Source organism: Acomys minous (genome assembly GCF_964271855.1).
Source record: "Acomys minous genome assembly, chromosome: 2".
NCBI classification, from domain to species: Eukaryota; Metazoa; Chordata; class Mammalia; order Rodentia; family Muridae; genus Acomys; species Acomys minous.
Window position 1 is genome coordinate 13,909,330 of NC_140484.1, and position 27,113 is coordinate 13,936,442.

Below are 27,113 nucleotides of genomic sequence, written 5' to 3' on the forward strand. Positions count from 1 at the left end.
TGTCAGTACCTTGTATTTGACATAATATCTTACACTTTGTTGAGTTTATAAACTCAGCAGAGAATGGCCGTTAGTCTCAGACTGAGAGATAAGTGTCTGTTGAGGACTGTCCTGAGATGTGTGAGGCCAGCCTTAGGTTCTCTTCTGTGCCCAAGGCTTCTCTTTCAGCGCTGGGTGTTTACCGTCTTTGTGAAGTGAGTGCATACACGCAGCACCTGTATTTGGCCCAGTTCTCTGTAACACAGCTGCCCCTTTGATTCTTACAGCTTTGCTTACACAGTGAATTAGATTCATTCTGTGGAGCTCCTCCTGCTGTGCTTCACAGTGTAGGTAGCTAATGAAAAGGAGGGATGAGGATGTACGTGAGGTTCTCCCATCCAGACCATAACAAAAGGAAGATGGCGTGGGGGGGACTCTCTCCTTAAGTGTGCGGGCTGATTCTGTGAGTTAGAGTAGTTGTTTTGAATGAAAAGAGAAAGAATATATTTGATGGAAGTTTTTACTAAAAGGTATTATTTCCTAATTAAAATGTTTTATTAATATGTTGTGTGTACATGTCCGTGTGTGAATATGTGTATATATGGGAATGCAAGCCACTGCAGGCACTTGGAGAGGCCCAAGGACACCTGGGTTGGACAGAAGAGCTGGAAAGGAGTTCTCTTCTTTGATGATGTTCCTAAGATTGAACTTAGGTTGCTATGCTTGGCAGCAAGTGCTTTTACCCACTTGCCAGATCTTACTTCTTAATTTTAAGACCATATGAAGTTTTGTAGCTCTGGCTACCCCCAAAAGACAATTTTCATGATATATAGCACAAAATGAGATGTGTGTTGTAGCACAAATATGTTGATTGAATAGGTAATGTGGTTAGTTAAGTCAAAGAGGAATGAAAAATATGACTTGGTGGATATTGAACAATGATTATTTTGGCAAAACCAGATTTTTGTATTCCTGAAGGATGTTATTCCCAGAGTTAACAAGGATACCCTGCTCTTGCTGTCTTTTGAAAAGGTGTGTGCTTTGACAGATTTTTGTTGCTATGCAGGTACAGTCTTTTTTCCTGACCAAGAAAGGAGCTTTGCTTGAAACTTTTCTACATTAGTGTCATCCTCACTACTTCAGCTGCATCTAAAACCAGCTAACATCCGTTTTCTACCAAAATTGAAACCTCTTTTTAAAAATTATTTGGTTCTGTATCTCTTTCTTAGAATATAATGTGGAAGAAAAATCTTCCTCAGCTCATCTGCCTGTATTCTCTTAGGATATTTTAGGCATGTCAGCTGTTAGGGCTCTGGGCAAGGATTTTACAGTCGCCCCTTTGCCTGACATGAGCCTGTTTGAAAAGCCCCAGCGGTAATAGTAGCCTTTAGTTCTTAGAACCTTTATTTTGTGTCTTTCACCTCTGCTGTTCTCAAAAGGATTTATGTAGGTGGGGATTGTCAATAATGAAGTAGATTTTGTTTTAAGTAAAAAAGCAGGGTAAAACTTGGGAGGATCACTGTGGTATTTGGAGTTAAGTACTTCTGTTTTTATAGAGTTGGTTTGTTTGTTTGGGTTTGTAGCTCTGTGATGTGCTTGATGTACAAACCCTGTGTTTGCTTTTCTAGCACCTCAAAATAATAACAACAAGGAGGTTTGAGTAGGTATCATTTCTCTAGTTCCCTTTTTCTTTCAGCTGTCAATATTCTTTTTCTTCCTTTCCCTTACTTAAGTCAATATGAAATAATGATTTCCTATAAACTAGGGGTTTTTGTTTTGTTTTGTTTTTTTAAGACAAAGTTTCTCTGTGTTGGCCTGGCTGATTTGGAACTGAAACTCACAGAGATCTGCTTGCGTCTGCTGGGTTAAAAGGTGTTTGCCACCACACCTGCCACCCCCCCCAGGAAAAATTCTAGATTTTCTCAGGGGAAATATAAATAGTTTATGTAATACTTCTTTCAGAATCTAAGAGATTTATGGAGCTGACCTATATGTGGTAGCAGGTACATTCATGAGATGCGAATATTTTTCATGGAAACTAAATAATAGTTTTGCATGTAAGTTTTCAACTGAATTATTTTAAAGGAGCCTTTGAAAACTTGTTCTTTAAACTGTCCATTTTAATATAACTTGTAACACCAAGTTTATGAGTTTGTCAAGAAGTTTTTAAAAATTGTGTGTGTGCATATATGCGTGCAGATATTTGGGTCACATGTAGTCTCTAGGCTAGACTTGAGTTCACTATGTAGTTGAGGATGACCTTGAACTTCTGCATATCCTGCCTCCACCTGGGATTACAGGTGTATGCTACCATGCCTGGTTTTATGTTGTGCCTGGGATTGAACCTAGGGCATTATCTTTGCTATGCTCCTCAGACTAGGGAGGTTTTTGTTTTATTTTAATTTTAGACAAGCTTGCACCGTATAGCCCAGACTGGTTTAAACATGAGATTGGCTTGCCCCAGCCTCCTAAATGCTCCTCCACACCTGGCTTACTTCCCTTACTATTTGTGTATTTACTTTGGCTTTTGTTTTATTTTGAGACAGGGTCTGTATGTAGCTTAGACTGGCCTGGAATTTGTGATCTTCCTGCCTTAGACTCCCCACTACTAGGGATACAGGGATTCCCAACATAGCCAGCTATTTATTTTTTGTTATGTTGTCTAGTCTGGCTTTGAATTCCTGGGGTCCAGTGTTACTCCTGCCGTAGCCTTTGATTTCGTCAGCACTGGGCCTACCTTATCACTGGGCCGAGCTGTTAGAAGTCCCCTCCTACCTTCTGTTATCTAAATGGAAACAGAGGAATATCAGAAAAGAACACTCAGTTGAAAAATAGGCAAAGGACCTGAATAGACTTTTTTTCAGGAAGACATATACATTGCCAACAGATACATGAAATGGTATTTAAAATTACAGATCATGGAATCATTACAGAGGCTCAAATCAACATCATAATTAGATATACAAGGATGTGGCATAAAATTGTTGTATCTATAGTGAAAAATGGCACCAAGTTTCCCAAAGAAATTAAAGTAATACCTTATGAGCCAGAAGTACCTAAACTAAATGAGGTCACCCACCTTGTTAGATGCTTTCTGGTATTCATTGCATTATTATTCACAATAATCAAGATACAGAGAGAACCACAGTATCCATCCATAGATGCAGGGTGACTATGAGCTCTGCACATTCATCTGAGGACCGTTACTTAGCTGTAAAAGAGAAAATCTACCATTTGCAACTACCTTGATGAACTTAGATGACATTGTACTGAGTTAATACACCAAACACAGGAAAAATACTGCATAATATCACATGTAAAATGTAAGAAAAATGTTAAATACATAGATATAGAGTAAACTAGAGATTAGGAGCAAGATACATAACCACAGTTATCCAGGATGCATTTGTCTAAGACTTGTAAGTACAGTATGAGCACAGGTAATAATCTGGTGTACTAGGAGGCAGAGGAGAGAGGAAGGAGCTAACCACATAGTATGTTTCAGTTGCTTGGTCCCCAGTAGTCACTGTGTGTGTGTGTGTAATGTCAAGTCATCAAGTTAAACACCTTAAATATATACAGTAACATAAAGTCAATTGGGAAAATAAAATGACAGTATAGAAAACAGTAAAATAACTTAATTAAATTTCAATGTTAATCAAGATATATGATTTTCTTAATTTTTTTTCTGTAGGGTGTTTGTGAACCGAAGTTTAGCCATGGAAAAAATAAAGTGTTTTGGTTTTGATATGGATTATACCCTTGCTGGTGAGTAATGATTTTTGATTTCTTAAGAATTGCTGGTCTTGATATAACATAGTGGGTCTGCAGGCAGTTTAATAGTCAATTGTTCATATAATCATTTCTTTGGCTACAAGAAGCTTTTGTCAGATTGTCTTTCCATTGAGATATGTGAACACTAAAATTACCCTGTATTCTTGAGAGTTGTTTCCTGAGCTTATACAGATAATTTTTAAAAGTTCTAATTTACTTTAAAACTCTTGTTTGAAAAAACTCCACCTTTTAAATAAAAGTATAGGTTAATGAATAAATGCATATATATATATATATATTTGGGCATATATATTTTGGCTCTAATTATTTTAAGCTGTTTTTCAAAAATAGGAAAACTTTTTTGAGCAAGTGTTACACTATACTTCAATTTGACCAGGGACACACTCATGCAGGCTGACCTGGGACTCACTCGTGCAGGCTGACCTGGAACTCACTTGTGCAGGCTGACCTGGGACTCACTCATGCAGGCTGACCTGGGACTCACTCATGCAGGCTGACCAGGGACTCACTCATGCAGGCTGACCAGGGACTCACTCATGCAGGCTGACCTGGGACTCACTCATGCAGGCTGACCAGGGACTCACTCGTGCAAGCTGACCTGGGACTCACTCATGCAGGCTGACCTGGGACTCACTCATGCAGGCTGACCTGGGACTCACTCGTGCAGGCTGACCAGGGACTCACTCGTGCAGGCTGACCTGGGACTCACTCGTGCAGGCTGACCAGGGACTCACTCGTGCAGGCTGACCAGGGACTCACTCGTGCAGGCTGACCTGGGACTCACTCATGCAGGCTGACCTGGGACTCACTCATGCAGGCTGACCTGGGACTCACTCATGCAGGCTGACCTGGGACTCACTCATGCAGGCTGACCTGGGACTCACTCGTGCAGGCTGACCTGGGACTCACTCATGCAGGCTGACCAGGGACTCACTCATGCAGGCTGACCTGGGACTCACTCATGCAGGCTGACCAGGGACTCACTCGTGCAAGCTGACCTGGGACTCACTCATGCAGGCTGACCTGGGACTCACTCATGCAGGCTGACCTGGGACTCACTCGTGCAGGCTGACCTGGGACTCACTCGTGCAGGCTGACCAGGGACTCACTCGTGCAGGCTGACCAGGGACTCACTCGTGCAGGCTGACCTGGGACTCACTCATGCAGGCTGACCTGGGACTCACTCGTGCAGGCTGACCAGGGACTCACTCGTGCAGGCTGACCAGGGACTCACTCATGCAGGCTGACCTGGGACTCACTCATGCAGGCTGACCTGGGACTCACTCATGCAGGCTGACCAGGGACTCACTCATGCAGGCTGACCTGGGACTCACTCATGCAGGCTGACCTGGGACTCACTCATGCAGGCTGACCTGGGACTCACTCGTGCAGGCTGACCTGGGACTCACTCATGCAGGCTGACCAGGGACTCACTCATGCAGGCTGACCTGGGACTCACTCATGCAGGCTGACCTGGGACTCACTCATGCAGGCTGACCAGGGACTCACTCATGCAGGCTGACCTGGAACTCACTCATGCAGGCTGACCAGGGAGGGACTCACTCGTGCAGGCTGACCAGGGACTCACTCGTGCAGGCTGACCTGGGACTCACTCATGCAGGCTGACCAGGGACTCACTCGTGCAGGCTGACCAGGGACTCACTTGTGCAGGCTGACCTGAGACTCACTCGTGCAGGCTGACCAGGGACTCACTCGTGCAGGCTGACCAGGGACTCACTTGTGCAGGCTGACCAGGGACTCACTTGTGCAGGCTGACCTGGGATGCATGAGCGAACTGGCTTGGAACTTGCATGGATCTTTTTCATTTGCTTCCCAAGAGCTGAGATTTTAGGCATGTGTCACATTGTTCAGCTTAAAGATGAATTTTTGCATTTCTCACAAATTACTCTGCCACAAAGTTAATTACTAAAGTTTTTAATATTTCATTATTATGGGATTATGGGGGTTGTAAGTATTGAATTGCAGACATGAGCCCCCACACCCAGCAACATATTTACCCCCACTTCCATGTTTGTTTGATTATGATACTAGGAGTTAAACCTAGGGCCTTGGTCATGCTAGACAAATGCTTTACTACTGAGCTATCGCTCTCCCCACTCTCCGCCCCTGCTTCATAACATTTAACTCTTTTTTAAAAAGAAGATTTGTTTTATTTTTCATTATGTGTACAAACATCTGTGTGTGGGTGTGTGCATGTGAATGCAGGTGACCACCAAGGCCAGAAGAGAGCATCAGATCCTCTAGAGCTGCAGTTCCCGGTGGTTGTAAACGTTCTGACTTGGGTGCTGGGAGCTGAATTTAGGTCCTCTGAAGAACAGCACATACTCTCAACCATTTAGCCATCTCTCTAACCCATTAATACTTTATTTGTAAACAAATAGGACGTGTGTTCATTTTTTATCAAATGGTTGCATGTACAGTATACAAAGGCTTTTTAAAAACTAGAGGATTAGCATTGTTCATTATTACAGTCTCCTTAAAAGACTAACATTGGGGCTGGAGAGATGGCACAGAGGTTAAGAGCACTGCCTGCTCTCCCAAAGGTCCTGAGTTCAGTTCCCAGCAATTACATGGTGGCTCACAATGATCTATAGTGAGATCAGGTGTCCTCTTCTGGTGTGCAGGCAGAACACTATATATATAATAAACAAATCTTGTTTTAAAAAAAAGAAAGAAAAAATTTTTAAGGATGAACATTCTTAAAAGGGAACATTCTTCCCTTCTGTCTCTGAGATATAGTTGAAATAGTCAATGTGTCAGTCTATAGGTATATCTCTTCAGAACTTAAAATATTGACAACATTGTCACAATGTCATTTAACTTAAAAGTAATAGGTTTGAGAGATCAGGTTGAGCACCTGAACATGTATTTAACACACACAGGTGCAGTTACAATACTCAGGGGGAAAACACTTCCAGAAACTTTTTTTAAAAAATTGTATTTAGCTAGATGTAGCAGTACTCACTCATAGCCTCAGCACTTAGAAAGCTAAGGCTAAAGGATTGCTTGAGTCCGGAAGTTTGAGACCATTGTGGGCAGGTGGAATGAGATCCGTCTTTAAAAAGAAAAAAGTTCTAAAAACATCGTAACCCCTAAACATTTAAGCTTCGTTGTAAAACTAAGCTACCTGGTCTTTAGCTCCCTCAGAGACTTGAGAAAGAGTAAACTTGATTACCTGAGTATGCATGGAGTGCAGGTTAGTAGCTTTCCAAATGAGAAGATGACAGAGACAGTTTGCTACCTGAGTAATCACCCAAAACTCTCTATAACATTGGAGCATCTTCTTCAGCCTTCTGGCCCAATATACCTGACAGACATATCTGTGAGGCAGGAGCTCCTGAGGATTTGCGTACCCTGTGTTGCATCCAAGCCCCTTTGTTTAAGGCGCAATTCTGTCTGTGGTGGAAATGAGACAGGTGTGCTAAGTTGACAATGACAGTATGTGAGGAGACTGACTCACAGTCAGACATTTAGACGCACCAAGACAGGAAAGATGTCTTCTTCAAGGCTGTCACATACAAACAGCCAAAACACTAAGAATGCAACATCTATATAGTTCCTGATTGTGCTACGGATCTTCTTGCCATAGGTAGTCTATTGTATATATGTGTAATAAAAGAAATGTATATGTACAAAAATAAAATAATTTTTAAAATTAAAAAAGTTAAATACACAAAACTTTACAATATAAAAGTTACTTTCCTGAATGGTTGTCATTAAAAGTAACTGAGTAACTTTTGACACTGTTAAAACACACAAGAGCAAAACAGAACCAGAAACTCACCTCTTTGAAGTTAGAAGGCCTTTCATTAGGAAACTGTGCTTTGAGGTACACTGATTAAGAGGTGTGTGCTTGTCTGTGTCTGTCTTTAAGGTTTGAGTGTTTAGGCTAAATACTCTTGTATGTATGTATGTATGTATGTATGTATGTATGTATGTATGTATTTTTGAAATAGAGTGGGTTTTGTTCTCTGGCTTGGCTGGCCTTGACTTTATTATCTTCCCTCAGCCTTCTCAGTGCTAGGATCACAGGTATGTGGTGGCATAACCGAGTCTGTATTCTTTATGAATCATTCTTTGTACAATTCCGACATCTGGTAACTTTCCTCAGAGCATTAGAATTTTTGTTTATAAGATGAAGCAATTGTTTGCATATTATAATATAAAGTACATTGCAGGTATACCACATAATTCCACAAACAAGCAGTTGTGGAAAGATCTAATTGCACCTTAAAGGAAATGCTTATAAAAAAAAATACAGAATACCCCCCCACACCAAAGAATAGACTAAATAGTGATCTGCTAACTTTAAATTTTCTGAATATTACTGAGAAAGAAACAGTAGCAGCCAAGAGTCACTGGATTATAGAAAAAGCTGTGAAATTAAATCAGCTTCTACATTCCATCAGAATGGAAGCCAGCAAAAGTTTTGTGTTGGGGACATTGATTTGTTTATATGTCCACAGGAAATGAAAAGCTGTTAGATACCATAAAACTGATAAAAATAGAGTTGAGCAGGAGTGGTCTCCTGAAAACATTGGCACTGAGCTGAAAAGTGCTCATTTCATTGAAAAGTCTCTGTTTATAATTTCCTGATACATCCAGAATAATTACTGGCTTAAAACAGAAGAGAGTGAATGTAGTGACAGTTCTGGGATTTTGGTTTCTTTAAGAAACACGTTAATATTATATATTTTTTAATCCCAGGTGTGGGATATGGAGCTGCTTCAGACTGTCTGCAGCAGCTGACTATGATTTGCCTTGCGCTCTAGCAGAGGCGTGGTTTTGCTAGCTGCAGATAGTTTGATTGTGTGGTGTTTGGAATTCTGGGAACTTTTCAGAGGGTATATAAATGCTAGGGCCCCAAGACGTGGGCTTGGTGGTTGTTGGTAATTCAGACGGCTTGGTTGGGGTTTGTTAGTAGTTGTGCTTAAAGAAGAAAGAAATTAGATTCACAGATCTCAGTCTTTCTCTTCTCGCTCCCCTTTATTGTTCTTTCTCTCCTATATAGTAATCGGGGGTAAAGGGGGTGAGGGGAGAATAAAGAGTGGGAAAACGAAAAAAAAAAAAACAACCAATAAGTAGCAAAAGACCAGCTACACCTTTTGTGTGTTACCTTGCCTAATAAAAAACATTCAAACTATTAGAAGATAACGGGGGAAGGTTATTAATTTTAATTAAATATGCTATTTTAGTCATTTGGGCAGCTATAGATAGATTTGTTTCTCATGTTAGAGGCTGAAAAGTCTCTCTTGAAGTAGATATAGTTGTATATATACTTTTTTTTTCATTTTTTAGTTAATTTATTCTTGTTACATCTCAATGGTTATCCCATCCCTTGTATCCTCCCATTCTTCCCTCCCTCCCATTTCCCCTTACTCCCCTCCCCTATGACTGTGACTGAGGGGGACTTCCTCCCCCTTTATATGCTCATAGGGTATCAAGTCTCTTCTTGGTAGCCTGCTATCTTTCCTCTGAGTGCTACCAGGTCTCCCCATCCAGGGGACATGGTCAAATATGAGGCACCAGAGTACGTGTGAAAGTCATACCCTACTCTCCACTCAACTGTGGAGAATGCCCTGTCCATTGGCTACATCTGGGTATATACTTTTTTGAAGTTCACACACACACTTCAGAAGTCTTAAGGAAAAGGACAATATTTGGGGTTTGAAGTTGTTATTAAAATTTATTTAGTTCCTTCATAAATATAGACTGACCCATTGACTCTTAGTTTGTAACTATGGAAATTGTGCTGGGTCCGTGTAGTAGCTCAAGCATTTAATCCCAGCACTCAGGAGGCAGAGGCAGGTGGATCTGTCTTTGTGAATGTGAGGACATCCTGGTCTACATAGTTCCAGGACAACCAGAGCAGCATAGTGAGACCTTGTGTCAGAAATAAACAACAACAACAACAAACCTATGAAAATTGTTATTTTTAATTTGGTTCATTTTGGAAGTCATCTTGTTTTTTCTATTCTTCTCTCCTCCCAATTTGGAAGTATGAAGGGCTTTTTGGTTTTGGTTTGGTTTCACTTTCTAATTCTCAGGCTCTGTGATTGACAGGAAGTTACCTTCTACCCAGACCTGCATCGCCAGCTCTAGTAAGTTTAGTAGGTTCTGAACCTTTTCCATAAATCCAGTGATAAACACATTTGCTCCATTAGAACAAATGTATACTGTGCAAATGTCTAGTCACCACCCACTCTCTTGAGAACTTTTGCAAGCAGTCAAGAATACTTGTAAGCCATATTCTTGTACTAGGAAATGTACTTTTATGAATAGTGTACCTTTTCATCATAAAAGCTCATTGAGCTAGGGGTCACTAAGTAACCTTTACAAAGAAACTCAAGTCCAGATAAGATGACTTACATAATGATAAAAGTAAAAGGAAATATCTTTACTTCTCATTTAACCTCATGGACAAGGTTAACAAGAAAAACATTATTTTGTTTATGTGACAATGGAGACTGTCTAAGGAAATGAAGACTCTCAGAAATGAGAGAACTTGTGTGTTTTTATGCACATATTTGTGATAAAGTAGATAGTCGTGGGGGAATAAGATTGGACAAAGATGAGTTCATATCCTTCCCTCACTTTCAAAGAGAAGAATATTCCTTTCTTCCTACCGGGGTCAGGAGAGTAGGAGAGTGTTCTTCCTGGGTATTGTGATGTGCTTCAAGGGAAGGGTGGACAGAGAACAGCCTGTCTGCATCTAGATTTGGGGCCTCAAGAGACAGTGTTTGGGGTAATGTATCCTGAATCTTGTTAGTAACTAGCACCTGGGTTAGTTGCTGCTGCTGCTACTGCTGCTACTGCTGCTATTGTACACAGTCTTGCTTCATAGCCTGCCCAGACTAACCTTAAATTCATGGGAGTCCTTCTGCCTCAGCCTCCTGAGTGTTGGGATTACAAGGTTGTGCACCACACCTGGCTGGCAACTAACTTTTATTATTTATTTATTTATTTATTTATTTATTTATTTATTTATTTGAGACAAGGTCTCTCTGTGTTAACCTTGACTGTCCTGGACTCACTTTGTAGACCAGGCTGGCCTCGAACTCACAGCGATCCGCTTGCCTCTGCCTCCCGAGTGCTGGGATTACAGGCATGCGCCACCACACCCGGCGGCAACTGACTTTTAAAACTCATGGAATTTAAACCTAGATCAGTTTCCATTTTTTATATTTTATGTTTTCAAGACAACAAACATTATTTAGTAATTTCTAGATATCGATAAAAGATCCAAAATAAAACAAAAAACCAACAAACAAGCCATAAACTTTCTTTTTTAAAAAGATTTATTTATTATTATGAATATAGTGCTCTGTCTGCGGGTATATCTGCAGGCCAGAAGAGGGCATCAGATCATATTATAGATGGTTCTGAGCTGATAATTGAATTCAGGATCTCTGGAGGAGCAGTCAGTGCCCTTAATTTCTGACCCATATCTCCAGCCCCGCCATAAACTTTCTTTATTCTGGTTTTTTATTTTGGGCCTCCCAAATGAAAATCCTGCTTGTAACAAACAGAAATACCCTTTCCCCACCATTTGAATTGTAGCATGTAGATAGTGTTAACAATTTGTCCTTTTTCTTTCACTTAAGTATGCATGTGTACATTTGTGGTGCTGGGGATTGAACCCAGGGATTTGTGCCTCTTTTGTAAGCATTCTATCACTTAGCTACAGCCCTAGTGCTCCCCCTTATGGTTTTAATTGAAATAGAATTATATAACTTCCCTCTCCAGCTCCTCCCAGATACCTCAAGTCCCTCCCATGTGTCACCTTCATTTTCAAGTTGATTGCCTCTTTTTTATTACTGTTATATATAGTACATACATAAATATGTCTGTGTATGCACAAATATATAAATATAACCTGCTAAGTCTGTTTGTGTTGTTGAGTATATGGTTTCAGGATGACTACTCTGCATTGGACAACTAAGGCTGATTCTCCTCAGCAGTCATTGTTTGTCTGCAGTTCTTTGTCTAGGGTGAGACCCCATAAGATCTCCCCTTTGCATGTTAAGATACCATTGATATTGCCATTGTTTAGGCTTGTTTGTGCTACCATTCTAAGACACTGACCGCAGACTTCCACCAGGCACTCTGGCACTTACAGTCTTTCTGCCTCTCTACCTCATAGTTCCTGGGGCTGTGATGTAGCTGTGTGTCATTGTGGCTGGGCTCCTCATGGTCCAGTGTTGTGCCTAGTTGTGGTCTTTCTGTGATGGTCTCCAGTTGCTCTGAAGAGAGGCTTCTTTAAGTGGTGGTAGGTCCACTCATCTCTAGGTACAAGGCTCACGTTGCCTGGCAAAGTGGTGGTGTTACAGTCTTTCCTAATGCCCATTACTTCATTAGCCCTGGGGCGCTGACTAGGTTTTCCACAGCAGGTATGACTTCCCTCCTGTTGAATGGGCCTTAAGTCCACTTAGACAGTAGGTGGTCACCACTGGTACTTAGCTATGCCGGCATTTGTCGTGGCTGGTAGTGCTGCAGCTGGGTGGGACTGTTCAATTGCTTCCCACCTTTGGTAGCTTTGCGTAGTGTTTTTCTGGTAACAGGGGGAAAAAAAAAGGTTTTCAAATCAGATCTTTTTTCTTCTTTTTAAATCATTTGGAGACATTGTTCAATGTCTCCAACAATAGGGGCCTGCCCTCAGCCCCTGAGAACCAGCCAAGGCATCGGTAGTCTCTGTTGCTTTGAGAATCACTTGGAGTACCCTGACAAACCATTGAAAAAGAGGTTTCTCCTACCTGGTATTGGGGGTTTTGTTAGTCTCTAGTTCATTGTCAGCCCAAATAATTTAATTTCCTTTAAGATACACTTACACACATACATGCATACACTTATTAATTCTTTGAGAATCTCATATACTGTATTTTTATCAATTTTTCCTAACTCTTTTTATATTTATCTCCAACATTCACACACACACACCCTTTTTAAAAAAACTAGCTCAATGAGTGATTTGTGCTGCTAGTGTACTCACGAGTATGAAGCCAGCTGCTGGAGTGTAGTTGGCCTGTCAAGAGCCACACTGTTAGAGAAAACTGGCTGTCTCCATCCTAAAAGACAGTAACAGTCAGTTGCTTCTCAAATTGAGGACTGGTACCCCACCCCGTGCAGGCTAGAATGGTGGCTGTGTAGCCTGTCTGTCACTTAAGGGTTAGGAATAATCCTAAAGGAATAAAGCCTGACTACACAGCTTATTTCAAGCACTTTAAACACTACAGTTAAATTGTGTGTATTTTCTCCTTTGAAAAAAAAAGTCTTAGGGAGAGGCTAGTGTTTTACTGGGAAGAGACACTGTGACCAAGGCAACTCTTAGGAAAGAAAGCGTTTTATTGAGGGCTGGCTTACAGTTTCAGTGGGTTCATCCATTATCATCATGGCAGGGAGGATGGCCACCTACAGGCAGGCACTGAAACAGTAGCGTAGACTAGACCTGACCCATAGGCGGACAGAAAGGGAGCCTGGGCCTGGCGTGGGCTTTTGAAACCACAAAGTCCACCCCCACCCCCATCAGGCCACACCTCCTAACCCTTTCTAACAGTGCACCTCCCTAGTGACCTGACATTCACATAGGAACCTCTAGGGCCATTCTTTTTTTTAATTGATAATATCCATATTACATCTCAATTGTTATCCCATCCCTTGTATCCTCCCATTCCTCCCTCCCTCCCGCTTTCACCCTATTCCCCTCCCCTATGACTGTGACTGAGGGGGACCTCCTCCCCCGTACATGCTCATAGTCTCTTCTTGGTAGCCAGCCTGCTATCCTTCCTCTGAGTGCCATCGGGCCTCCCTATCAAGGGGACGTGGTCAAATATGGGGCACCAGAGTTCGTGTGAAAGTCAGACCCCACTTTCCACTTAACTGTGGAGAATGTCCTGTCCATTGGCTGGATCTGGGTAGGGGTTTGATCATTACTGCATGTATTGTCCTTGGCTGGTGCCATAGTTTGAGCAGAACCCCTGGGCCCAGATCTGCCCATCATAATGTTCTTCTTGTAGGTTTTTAGGACCCTCTGGATCCTTCTATTTCCCCAGTCTCCCCTGCTTCTCTCACTCTAGGGCCATTCTTATTCAAGCCTCACTTACAACTAGAAACCTCATCTGAGCTACTGCCCTTGTCTGTTTCTGTGCTGTCATTAAGCTGTTATGGGTGAAATCCAATGATCTCAAGCCTGAATACTTTAAAGTACTTCTCTAACCATGGAGAGAAGCATCAGAATAAAGCTATTAAAGAGAACCAGGGAAGAAATTAAGAAAAACTAGCTAGCCCCAGTATCCTGCTGTTAGCAGAAGCATCTCAGGACCTCTGATCATTGGCCCCTAATAAATATATAGTAGATGCACTCTGATTGTTTTATTATTACTGGAATGGACTCAACTTTCTTGACATTTAAATGAACTTTTTTTTTGTGGCTTGTTTACTTGGACTAGCATCCAGGGCACTCATCATGTTTCTGTCAGCAATTGTATATCTTTACCACACTCACTGCCAGTAGAGGCCTTTAAAGTGAGGAGGAAAACAATCTAAAGGAGACTTATGCAATATTGGCATGGTCCCTACAGATATCTCAAGTCACAGTATACCCCCATCCCCATTTTTGATGCTAATACATAAAGCTTAGTATTTCTAATCTTTGTTGTGTGGGAGATTGTGGCAGGGTCTCTACCATAGGGTAGAACTCCTTAAATGGCCAAGAGTGGACACCCTTGAACTGATTCTCCTGCCTTAATCTAGTGTTGGTATCGAAGGTTCCTTTCTGTCACTCAGAGTGTTTTGTGCTGACAGTCTTATGAAGGAATCAGATTCAAGGGGAAATTATTGTAATGGCATTGCAGTGACTGTGCCAAGGTACTCTTATTTCTTAAAACTTCCAGTATACTTTGTGGCTTCTGAAGAGTGAACTGTATTTCCAAATTGTTAAGAACCTGAGTTTTATCTACTTAAGACTCTTTGAAGGAGATTTCAAGAAATAGGGTAACTTTATGAAGCCTTATTACATTGTTTTCTACTCACTTCCCCTTTGTAACTGAAAAATTTCCACATGGATACATGGGTCTATAAAATAGGGATACAAATCATTTACTGACAATAAATAATAAAAATTATTTTAAAATACTTCTTTGGTATACATTTATTAAAGATAAAGGCAAATTTGTATATCTAATGAGATGCAGATGCTTGTAATTTTTACATGGAAGAGCAAAGTCTTGGCTTAACATCCATCTATCCACCTAGTGTCTGTCTGTCTGTCTGTCTGTCTGTCTGTCTGTCTGTCTGTCTATCTATCTTTGGGGTCCCACATTGTAGCCTTTGCTGACCTGGAATCCATTGTATAGACCAGGCTAGCCTTGAAACTCACAGAGATTTTCCTGCATCTACATTCCAGGTGCTGGGGTTAAAGGTATACACCATATCTGGCCTTAGCCAAATATTTAATGCTATAATATGTAGAGCATCTTAGTGTTTTGATATTGGTAGATATTTTGATTTTACAAAGAACACTGATTCACATAAATATATAGTACAAAGTGGCAGAAATATGTTTAGGACAGTTTCAGAAATTGCTGGAAAATTTGTCCTAATCATAATTCAAAATTCATTTAATATTTTAAAGATGAAAATCAAGTCAGCGATAGCAATTTTTAAAATAAAACATCTAACTGATCCATCTAACATTTGATACATTCATGCTGACAAATTATGGTATGAACATATTAAAAGTCTTTATTTCTTTAATCAAACCATTATATTTCTAAAAGAACAGGAAGCTTTGTATGTACCATAGAAACACTAACTCATAGCATATAATAGTCTCAAATCTGAGCCTGTTGTGTGGTCTGACAGCATGCACGTGCCATGTGTTTAGAACAAGTGAAGTCCTGTTATGCAGTATGGATGGCCACTGCCTAAAATACCTCAGATGCATCACACTTGATTCCCAATTGATGTTTGGCCATTGTACATTCAGAAACCTTTTAGTATTGCCAAATTTTTGTAGCCCCACATCCAGTGTAAACTACCACATTTAGGTCAAAAGCCATGCTTAGAAGCTGAGGCCTAAAATGCAGGCTAGCACATTATACTGCATGGACCAGTGTCAGCTGGCAGATTACAGGCTGGCTCAAAGAATGTGTATTTAATGTTTGCTTAATTGAGTTATGTTTTAAAGCTGAAAGATTAGAAGTAAAAACCTAGATTGGCAATAGTTGATCTTCATTCAGGCAAGACATGCACCCTTCCCTGACCACCTCACATGCCTTCATTTGCTTCCTGGCTGTGACATAGGTGTTGGAAGATGCTAGCAGAGTCGAATCTTAGGGCTGTTGTCAGGTAAGCTTTATCAAATCAGTTACTTGAATTAGCCTGGCTAAAGCATATATAGATTTAAACAGACAGTTTCCTAGGTAATTGGCTTTTCTTCTACCTTGTCTGTAAATTCTAAAGTCATGTCATTGTCTAAAACTTGAAAATACCTGATTGTATGTGCTTGTAATGTAGCATGAGCTGTGAGTGCCTTCAGGCTAAAGGCTGTTTTTGGAAAAAATATACTGATTTTAAAATATCTCAGAAAACTTTGTTTGTTTCTTTCTTTTTTTTCAGTCTTAGATTAAAAACAGTACTGAAGATAAAAGGTCCTGATAAGTATGTCGATATTCTCAGGCAAAATTCTTCAATAAGTTGTTATTTTTCCTTTTATTTTAAAATAAGCATTTTAAATACTTCTATTTGTATTTGTTTGCTTGCCTATGTGTGTTAGAGTTTTATTATTTATCCCTCCCTGGCCTGTGCTCACTGTGTGCGCTTTGAACTGCAGACAACCCTGCCTCAGCTCCTCAGGTGCTGGAAGTACATGCGTGTGTATGGTGGTATCATGTCTGCCTTAATACTTTAATAAAACATGTACATATATGCCTGCGTGAATGTAAGCTTCTTGTCTGGGTAACTGAGGGGACTTCTAAGAGGTGTTGGAGGCCTTGGAGCTAAAGTTACAGGTAATATGGGTGCTGGGACCTCAACTTAGGGTTCTCTGGAGGAGTAGGAGATGCTCTTAACCACTGGGCCACTTCTGCTCCCTGGCTTGGTACTTTTAAACAAATAAAGCTTACTGTTTAATTTTGTTTTTCAAGAATGGAAATATCAGCAGTATTTTAAAGCTCACTTATTTACTTACTTATATATTTAGTAACTGGAGGGCTTTTAAATATTACCAAATGTGTTCCATGGTACTTAGCTTCCTAATTTTTATGCAAATTAAAATTGAAGTAGTTTAAAGAAATTTCCAACCTTTAGATCATTTGTAATCTCTTGGCTGTGCCTGCTGCTGGGTCACAGCTGTGGGGTAGTTCTGTGCAGTAGAAGGAGTCCTCTGATAACTGTTCGTGTGGAACTAAAGTGATATTTTTAGTATTTTCTTTCAAAAATGTTTGTTAATGTGTTTTCACAATAGAGTGGACCAAAGCCTAATAACTAAGTAGAAAGGACGTTGGTATGGATTTCATGTACAGCCCGAAGGCTGATTACTTCCTGAGGGTGGGTATGTTACTGCTTTTCATACTGTCAGCTAGTGACGACTTCTCCTAGTTGCAGTGTTTTTAGTATTCTTAGATACTACATTCAATCATTTTTGTTATTCCTATGATTACCATCTCCCTTTCACATAAAAAACAAACAAAAACCCACAACCTAGGACCTGGAGGGTCTCTCCTATAGAGTGAGACATAACACACATCCTAAAAGGACCCGTGTTTGAAGGGTACACGTGTATGTTCAACTTGTTTATCTTGGGATATTTGTTTTTACTATGAAATCCAGCATTATAATTCTGCTTATTGAGAAAAAAATGTCCACTGACAAAATGAAAAGATTTTAAGTTTTCTTTCATTCCAGATGTAGACATTTCACTAGAGTTACCAGCATACAGTTGATATGGTGCACATAAAGATGACAGAGCAAGGTGTTGAAAAGTAGATATTGGTATAGGAAGAGTCAGGATAATTGGATATGTGACAGCAAGATGGGTTTGCTTCTCTTTTTGTTTGTTTTGTTTTAATCAGTTTTATGAGCTGTAGTTTGATGTAAGCACCATTTACCAGTCAGTTGCTATAATAGTGGCCTGAAAGCTGCTAAAGAAAACAAACTAAGACAAATGGCTTAGTTTTCTCTTAGTCTTTGGCTTAAAATTTTATTATCAGACTTGGCTTGAATTCCTAACTCACGGTGCCACAAAAAGAAATAATACACAATACTCACCCTTATTTTCAGTGCTCATACTTTGTTACAGCTAACTAGAGCTCTTTTAGTGATGGTTGGAGGCTTCTAGATTGGAGGGCAGTGCTAACTCCTGTAAATACCAATTTCCAAATGTTGTCTCTCCATTCCAGCTCATCACAATAGTTTTAAAACCAGCTTTTGTTTTTGTTTTGTTTTGTTCTGTTGCTTTGTTTTGTTTTTAACAGGAAAGCCAGTGTAACTCCTTCAAGACTGGAGTGGCACACACTGCCTGCATCTGCCTCATGTGAGTTCTCATTTCGGCAGCCGTGCTCTGCTGGGCTGGAACCTCTGCAGAGGTTTGCCCTTTTTTTCTAAAATCTACAAGCTACTACACAGTGTGTTTTGGTGACAATGGTGAAAGTGCATACACATTCCAGAGTCCCAGCAGAAACTTTACTTAGTCCAAAGGAGCGTTCTCTGCTAATGGCAGCTCCGTTTTGGTTGGGTGAACACGGAGCAGAGCCCACAGCTTCATCCCACAGCGGGCAGTTATTTTTAAAGAGCTGTTTTTCCTTGCAGATTATTGAGTAAAGAATATCTTTAAATGCACTCAGTAGCTTCAACTTCCAAAGCTTTGGCTGTTCCCTTTATAGTCTTGTTACGTAACCTGAGAACACTGTGTGCTGTCCTAGTAGCTGAAGCAGGGTGCTGTTTTGTTTTGTTTTATTTCCTATTTCTTTTGGACTCTGGCCTTTAAAACAATTTCCTTCTTTGTCTTAGGATTTTTGGTAAATTGGGCTAGGCCACAGAATCTCCTCAGCGAATAAGTAAGGAGTTAATGTAAGATTACCTGTACTCAGAAACCTTTGGCCAGGTGTTGGAACCATGGGAAGTTGGTTGTGAGACTGAGGCTGGAAGGCTTGGATTATTCACTTTCCACTTTTGTGAGAAAAACTGATGCTAGAGCTTTTGGCACTGTGGGAAGTCTGAGGGGTTAGATTCTGGTCCCTGCAGGCTTCTGTGGCCAGTCTAAAGGGCCTGGGTGATGAAAAAAAATCAGGTGTGCATTTTTAAATTTCGCATTCATTCATTCATTCATTCAAAGAGGGTTAAATTCAGCAGCTTTAGGTGGCCTGAAGCTCACTGTGTGGAGTGTGCTGGCCTTGAACTCATGGAGGTATGCCTGCCTCTACCTCCAGGGCTTCTTTACAACCTTTATCCATGGAGAAAGACGTTTGGAGAAAGGATAGAATAAAGGTGTTTACTATTCCCAAGGGGCACTGAGAAGAAACATCTAAAGCTCTGCTCTGGCTCTGTGTACTACAGCTCTGCTCCTTCAGCCGTGGTTGTGCTTTGTTTAGCCTCCACAGATGATTGAGTGACCTGGAGTGTGCACTGCTGAAATGATTATCCGAGAAGCTGATGAAGAAATGTCAATAGCTTGTCCATCTTGCTGATTAATATAGAGCTCAGTGAAATGATAGTGTTGCTACAGAAGAGCCTGGCCTCCCTGTGATAAATCCATGTCCACCAAGACTAGGGCAGTCTGTTCTGCCCAGTGGGAAGAAAGTGGAAGAGTGCAGTGCGCTTCAGTACCCAAGTTCAAGCTTTGATGGCCGCATAATCTACAAGTTCAGCATAAAGAATTCTGGCTGAGACTCAGACATACTTGAATTCCAGCCCAGGTCAGAGAATGCAGAGGGCTTACTGCATTTCTGGGAAGTACCCCGAACTTACTTAGAGGAAGGGAACTTAGTGTTTCTAAGGTGGAATTTATAGAAGGTCATCATAATTCAATATTTGAGAAGTTTTGCCCTCTGAACATAGTGTAAATGTGGTATTTTGGTGATGTTGTTTTAGGATTTAGAATTATTTCTCTGTATTTTTTCACTAGAGAGATTGTGTGTCCTAGGTGTGCCAGGAAGTTACACTCCAACAACACAGCGGTCAAAGACTAGAACAACAGCAATATCATTAGCTAAGCTAGCACAGAAGTGCGAAATCTCATGGGTCCCACTTAGATAAAGAACTCCAGGTAACAAATTTATAGAAAGACTGCCCATAGAGAACAGCCCCCTAATTGATTATCCAATACAAAGTAGTCAGCCTTGAGATCATGTTCACACGGGCCACACTGAACGGGCTCAGTAGGTGGCATTTATATATTTATGCAATATGCAACAACAATAATAAGAGGACATTAATTTTAGAGAGAGTAGGGAAAAACACAGGAGGGTTGGGAGGGAGGTCAGGGAAGGGGGAAATTATGTAACTATATTTTAATTTTAAAATTGAATAACAAAAATAAAAATGCTAAATTAATTTGACCTTCAGTTCAAATTGTCTCATGGATATAAGCTTCAAAGACCAATTAATCCATCATAAGTCATTCACCACAGAAATTTCTCAATTTAGATATGAGTTTGAGAGTGAGCAGGGAATAAGGTCTAGTTTTTATTTTTAATTTGAAGGCATATTCAGCAAATTAATCCTTCTTGAAATATTAATAATTGAAAAATATTTCACATAGGCTAGATCCTAGAAAGAAAAAGGTTGCTGCGCTAGAGTTTTGTTTCCTTAAATATTTTTGAATTAAGTAGGATTTTGATTAAGATGAGGGAAGTTAATTTGGATATTTAGAAATTTTATCAAAAGGGGCTCTCCGTAGAATTGTGGTGACACTGTGGCTGGGGAAGGCGGTGAGGAGTGCTAGGTGATGTGTATCAGTCTTGTTCCGAGTGCCACGCCTTACTGGTCACCAGCTTGTACTCTGTCGGTACAGTGCGGCCTTTACCTTTGCCACATGCACATCATACAGCTTTGGACTTCTGCATTGGAGGCAGAGGCCATGGTCTACAGGGCAAATTCAGGATAGTCAGTGCTACAGAGAGACCCTGTCTTGAAAAACCAAAAAAAAAAAAAAAAAAAAAAAAAAGGAAAAGAAAAGAGAAAGAAAATTTCCAGAGTTACTGTTGGGGAAGAGCAGCAGCTGGAGGGGGTGGTGGGGTGTGCCAGCCAGGAAGACTCAGTAACAGGCCGGGACTCTGGAGAAGGCTGTGGACTCTTCTTTGGTGTGTTAGTAGGCATCTCAGCAGTGAGGCCTGGGTTTGAGTCCTAACAGCACCAGTTTAAACAGGTAAACAAATGGCAAAGTCCAGCTGGAATATGGACTAAAGATATTAATGGTAGATGGGATAGTTAATTCTGTTTTTTGTAAGACTAAGAACTGGGTGGATCTCTTTGTCTTAGCCAATCTTTAGGAACCTAACAGGCCCTTTGTTTTATTCCTGTTTGTAATGTCATTTCCCTGCTCCTAGAGGCCAGGAAGGTTGCTAACCTAAACACCTCACCTGGAAGAAGCATACTTGAAGGAGTAACATTTTATTGTTGAGCTGCAGTGATAGCACTCAGGTTAACTTTAATTGTGTAAAATTTCAGACCTTTTATACAGCCTGAAAACTCATGTTATTTGGCTTTTAAGAAACAGTATGTTTCTGAAGCAGACTAGGAGAAATACATTTTTACACACACACACACACACACACACACACACCTCTCTACCTGGTGTGACTGTAGTGAGCAGGTCTGATGAGTGAAAGTTTAACATTTAATTTCTGGTTCACAAAATACACTTTCCTAATTGTCGTAGGTATGCTTTTTGATGGTTTGCTTGCAGAGATATTATCAAGTACGGTTTTGAAGGTTGTAGCAATGTTAGGCCCTAATAGTTGTTGGGCTGATAAGAAGACACATTTAACTGGCAGAGAAAATAAACTGGTTAGAAGACTACAGAGCAACTGCCAGAAAAAGCTAAAATTAAAGCATAGAGACAAGAGGGAAAGGCGCATTCTGAATATTGCTGCATCAGTTATAGTAAAGCCTTCCAGAGATGCACACCTCTCTTACCTAGTTTGCTATTTATTCAGTCTCATAGTTAATATCACAGCTATGTACAATTAGATTTTTTTCTAGCACTAAATTGTGGCAGTCAAAGGGTAGATACAGGAAAGTGTTTTCAACAGGCTAAAACTGTTTAGATAGAACCTGTTTCTGCTAATGGCTGAGCTTTCTTAATTACTGGGTATAATACAGAATACGGAGTTGAGGGAAAAGAAGGGAAGAGGCCTGGGGACAGAGTGAGGCTCCTTCCTCTGGCCTCTCTTCTCAGGGCCTGCTCTTCTGACTAATGAGTGTCTTCTTTGTGCAGTGTACAAGTCTCCGGAATATGAGTCCCTCGGCTTTGAGCTTACTGTGGAGAGATTAGTTTCCATTGGCTATCCTCAGGAGCTGCTCAGTTTTGCCTATGATTCAACATTTCCTACCAGGTAAGAATTTCAAAATACTTTTAGATTAAGATCACTTCCCTACTGGGCGTGGCGCCTTTAATCCCAGCAATCTGGGAGGCAGAGGCAGGCCAATTGCTGTGAGTTCCAGGCCAGCCTGGTCTACAAAGCAAGTCCAGATAGCCAAGGCTACACAGAGAAACCTGTCTCAAAAAGAAAAAAAAATCACTTCCCCATCTCAAAATTATGAATTCCAAACTTATCCCTGTCCCTGCTAAAATAACTGCTAGTTCCTAATTTCAAAATTAGCAGAACTTTTCATACATTTCCTCATGGTTTTTTCTTTTTGTTTTGTTTTGTTTGTAGACCAGACTGACCTCGAACTCACAGTGATCCACCTGCCTTTGCCTCCTGGGTGCTGGAATGAAAGGTGTGTGCAATCACACGCAGCCCCACTATTTCTTTTGTATTCCTCTTCCTTCTTTCTCCCCCTCCCTTTTCCCATTTTTTTTCTCCTGTCCTCTGTATTCTCTATCTACAGTTCATGTATCCCAGGCTGGCTTGGAACTTGCTCCTCCTGTTTCAGACTCTCCAGCACTTAGTGCTGAGCTCTGTGCTCTTGAGTAGAGCTGACTCAGGAGACTCACTGATGGGCAGGAGGGGTTGTTCAGGCCGAAGATGAGCACAGCTATCCTGCCTGCCTTTGCTTGCTTCCGGAGGGGGCCGCTGTGTGTTTTGCTAGCATCTCTAACTTGATAGGAAGAACCACCAGGCACTCTGCCTTTCTGGAATTGATAGGGATGAGTTAAGATTATGAAGGGCGTTGGCTGTGGGAAATACAAGCAGTTCACTGACTAAATAAATTTAAGGACATTGTAGAAAGATAGCAGCTGTCTTAAGAGGAAGGTACTTTATGATTGTTTGGTAGAACCCTTACTCCAAAACAATTGTGACTACACACAGACACAAAATAAATATTATTAGTTGCTCTGAGAGCCATTTTCCTCCTACCATCTACCTGCCTTCCCAAGTGCCAGGATGGAGCCTAGGGTTCAGACATGATAGGCAAGTATTTATTTTTAAATGTATATATTCACTTAGTGTATATGGTTATATGTTTGGGTGATATAACTGAGTTGCTACAAAGCTTGAGCTAGATGAAATTCTTGTATAGTGATTGAATGCCTAAGATTGCTGCCTGTATTACTTTGCATTATCAGTGTCTTTACTTTCATGTAGAGGGCTTGTCTTTGACACACTCTATGGAAATCTTTTGAAAGTTGATGCCTATGGAAACCTCTTGGTTTGTGCACATGGATTTAACTTCATAAGAGGGTGAGTACAAAGAACCCTTAGCTTCTTGAGAGAGAGAGAGAGAGAGAGAGAGAGAGAGAGAGAGAGAGAGAGAGAGAGAGAGAGAGAGAGAGAGAGAGAGAGTTATTCCTTGTAAACTATCCATCTTATTTTAATTTTATTTATTATTATTGTGTGTGAGTGTCCTGCACATGTGCCACAGCATGTGTGAGAGGAGGTCAGAGGACGACAGCCTTTAGAAGTTATTTCTTTCTTTCCACGTGGGTTCCTTCTAGGAATTGAATTTAGTTTTCAGGCTTACACATTAAGTTCTTACAGTAGGCTCTTTCGTTCTTTCTTTGTTTAAAAGATTAATTTATTTTGTATACAGTATTCCGTCACACACCAGAAGAGAACACTAGATCTCATTATAGATGATTGTGAGCCACTATGTGGTTGCTGGGAATTGAACTCAGGACTTTTGGAAGAACAGTCAGTGCTCTGAGCCATCTCTCCAGCCCCTACAGTAGGTTCTTTCTACCTTGTTTTTTTGTTTGTTTGTTTGTTTATTTGTTTTTTTAGATAGAGTCTCAGGGGATGCAGACAAGTAGGCTAGCTGGTCAGTGAGCCTGAGAATTTAACAGTCTCCCTCACCAGGGCTGGGATTGCAGGTGTGTGCCCTGTACCCTTTGTTTAACATGTGGGTTCTCAGACTCAACCACAAGTCCCTATGCATATATGGCAAGTACCTTACCAGTCGCTCTATCTCCTTAGCCTCTCTAATGCTTTAGTAGTTAAATGATATGACACATATGCTTATCTCTTCCTTCCTTCTGTCATTAAAAGTCATCTCTTTACGTAAGCATAGTTATTTAGTTAATAATTACATTTTGCTGCTGTCTTCTAATTATATGCCACCTATAAAACTAATTTTGAAACTTTGCTTTAAAAATTAGACTTATTTAAAAATTTTTATTTTTGTCTGTCTGTCTGTCTGTCTGTCTGAGACAGAATTTCTCTGTGTAGCCTTGGTTGTCCTAGAACTCAATTTGTAGACCAGGGCTGGCCTTGAATTCAGAGATCTGCCTGCCTCTACCTCCAGAGTACTGGGATTAAAGGCATGTGCCAATACTGCCTGATTTATTTTCCCTTTTTAATACAGAAGTGATAGGCATATATAAATTATTTGAAATTTTTTAATTATATAGCAATTTAAATGGGATTTTTATTAGATAGTACATTCTACTCTTTGAATAAATATCTTCAAACATTTGTATAATGAAAACATCTTAAAACACAGAGTTAAAAATATAGGGTACCCTAAATACAAAGTAGTGTTGGGCATAGTAGTGCTTGCCTCTAGTACAAGACTACTCTGAAAGCCAAGACAGGAGGATTCTTGTATTCAGGAGTTCTATAACAGTACCTGGGTAACATAATAAGACCCATCTCAGATATCAGAAAAGATAAGAAGAGAGGCTGGGTTTGGTGTGTATGCTTTTAATGTCAGCACTATGAGACAGAGGCAAGCAGACCTCTGTAAGTTCCAGGCCAGCCTGCTCTACCTAGTGAATTCCAGTACAGACAGGGCTTTGTAGAGAGAGCCTTTCTCAAAAATAAAATAAAATACAAAGTAAATAAATAAATAAAATAAAATGACAGAATGTGGCAGTAGGAGACAATTAAGTGGTAGGACATTTACTCAGCATGTAGGAAGCCTGAGTTTGATCCACAGCACCATAAAAGGAAGGAAGAGGGAGAAGTGAGAAGAGGCTGGGTGACGGCTCAAAACACAGTTTTATAAAGTTTCACTGTCTTTGCTAACTTGGCCGTTCCTCCCTAGAAACCAGTAACTGTAACTTTGTATCGTGTGTGTGTGTGTGTGTGTGTGTGTGTGTGTGTGTGTGTGTGTGTGTGTTTGGGGTTGGGGTTGGAGAAACAGTTCAGTGATTCTGTTTCTAATACCCACATGGCGGTGCACAGCCATCAATAACTGTAGTTCCAGGGGATTGAATGCCTTCCTCTGTCCTTCACAGGCACCCAGCACGCACAAGATGCGTACATATACATACATGCAGGCTGAACACTCATACATATAAATCTCAAAAACAAAAATTAAAAAATACAATTTGAAAATGTATTAGAATATAACTGCACCTTGAAAACATCTTATATTACGATTTTGTGTAATTTCTCTGAATTATTTATTCTTGATGGTAAAGTGGTAAGGCCAGAAGTTACTTTGGAATAATTAAAAAGAGTGATTTTTGGCAAATATTTTTTCTTGTAAGAGGCATAAACTAACTGAACTTGTATCAGAACATTCTTTAACCCTGAGGTCATGGTGTGTCCCACGTAGGACTGAACCACACGCCCAGTGTCGTCAGCAAGCTTTATTGCATAACACAGGCTCAGAGGTGTCTCTGGTGTACTTTGTGAGCAGGAGGTGACATGAGTGTTCACCTTGACCTGAGTAGGCCAGAACGGCTTCTGCAGCGGTGCTGCAGAGGGTGCTCTTGTCTCAGGAAGCAGAATCTAGAAGGACAGTGCTACTGTAGTGTCCCAACCTAAGCACATCATGTACAAACCCTGTCACCGCTCTCAGGAACCAGTGGAGATGAACTGGGCTTTTACTTATGGCTGTTTATGTGTGAAAAGGGAATTCATTGCTGGTTGTTAGTTGAAAGGAAGGCAGAGAGAGAGAAAAAAAGAAGAGATGCAATTCAATGCATTTTACAATTAAACTTACTAATTCAAGGTACACAGGGCTAAACTAGGGTAGTGTGCTACATCTGTAGTCCTGGCAAGAGGACCCTAGCAAGTCATCCATGGCCACTAGACCAGTCTGGGCTACATGAGATGTTCTATCGAACAAATGACAAAAAGATCCATCAGCCTGCTTTGTTCCCTGATAAAGTTTCAAAGTAGATTCTTTGGAAATACTTCTGGTAGTATTTCAAAAATAAGTCATTTGTGAGTAAATGTAGATTCATTCAGTCTTAGCATAATACAAAAGGAAAAGCTCTTAGGGAGAGAATAAACAAGGAAGAAATGGTTTTTAAAGTGCAATGGTGATGTAGCTGGAAAGGAGACCAGAGTCCATCTGGCTTTGTCTTACCCTGCTAGCTTAGGACTGTGTGTCACAAAAAGCTAGCAGTGTTCAGAATTGTAACTGCTTTCTTTCCAATTTCAAATAGATTGTTCCTTCTATTGCAATGCTTTGACTCCCCTCTGACTGTATGCATCGGTCAATTTGAGTTGTAATTGCTGAAAAGTAGCTGCACCTGTGTGTGGAGTGAGGGTGGGTACGTGCCACCCCCCTCTGCCTGAAGCTGCAAGAGGTAGCTTTCCACTGAGTCTTTACTTATTAGAAGCTTTGTTCCATAAGGACAAAAGAGAGACTAAACCAAGAAGCTAGTGACCTTATGGTCCTCACTGGAGTTGGTCCATACCATCTGAAGTTAAGTAACTTAAAATAGGACTTTACCCAACTTATACTAAGTATAAGCTTTAAGT

General features: G+C 40.6%; 1 protein-coding gene and 1 long non-coding RNA gene across 5 annotated transcripts in view; both read left to right on the forward strand.

Moving 5' to 3' along the window:
• NT5C2 (5'-nucleotidase, cytosolic II) overlaps positions 1–27,113 on the forward strand; it is a 125,451-nt gene that overhangs the window by 85,437 nt on the left and 12,901 nt on the right. For 3 of the 4 annotated variants that reach the window (XM_084763208.1, XM_084763211.1, XM_084763210.1), the window contains 3 exons: positions 3,674–3,747; positions 22,229–22,346; positions 23,544–23,639. In XM_084763208.1, the coding sequence (XP_084619334.1) occupies positions 3,674–3,747; positions 22,229–22,346; positions 23,544–23,639 (288 nt within the window). The remainder of the gene's footprint in view (positions 1–3,673; positions 3,748–22,228; positions 22,347–23,543; positions 23,640–27,113) is intronic. The other variant, XM_084763209.1, reaches the window with a different exon arrangement.
• On the forward strand, positions 12,434–20,237 carry LOC311586995. Its single transcript, XR_014775729.1, has 3 exons — positions 12,434–17,340; positions 18,267–18,325; positions 19,383–20,237. It is a non-coding gene; the product is annotated as an uncharacterized lncRNA (long non-coding RNA).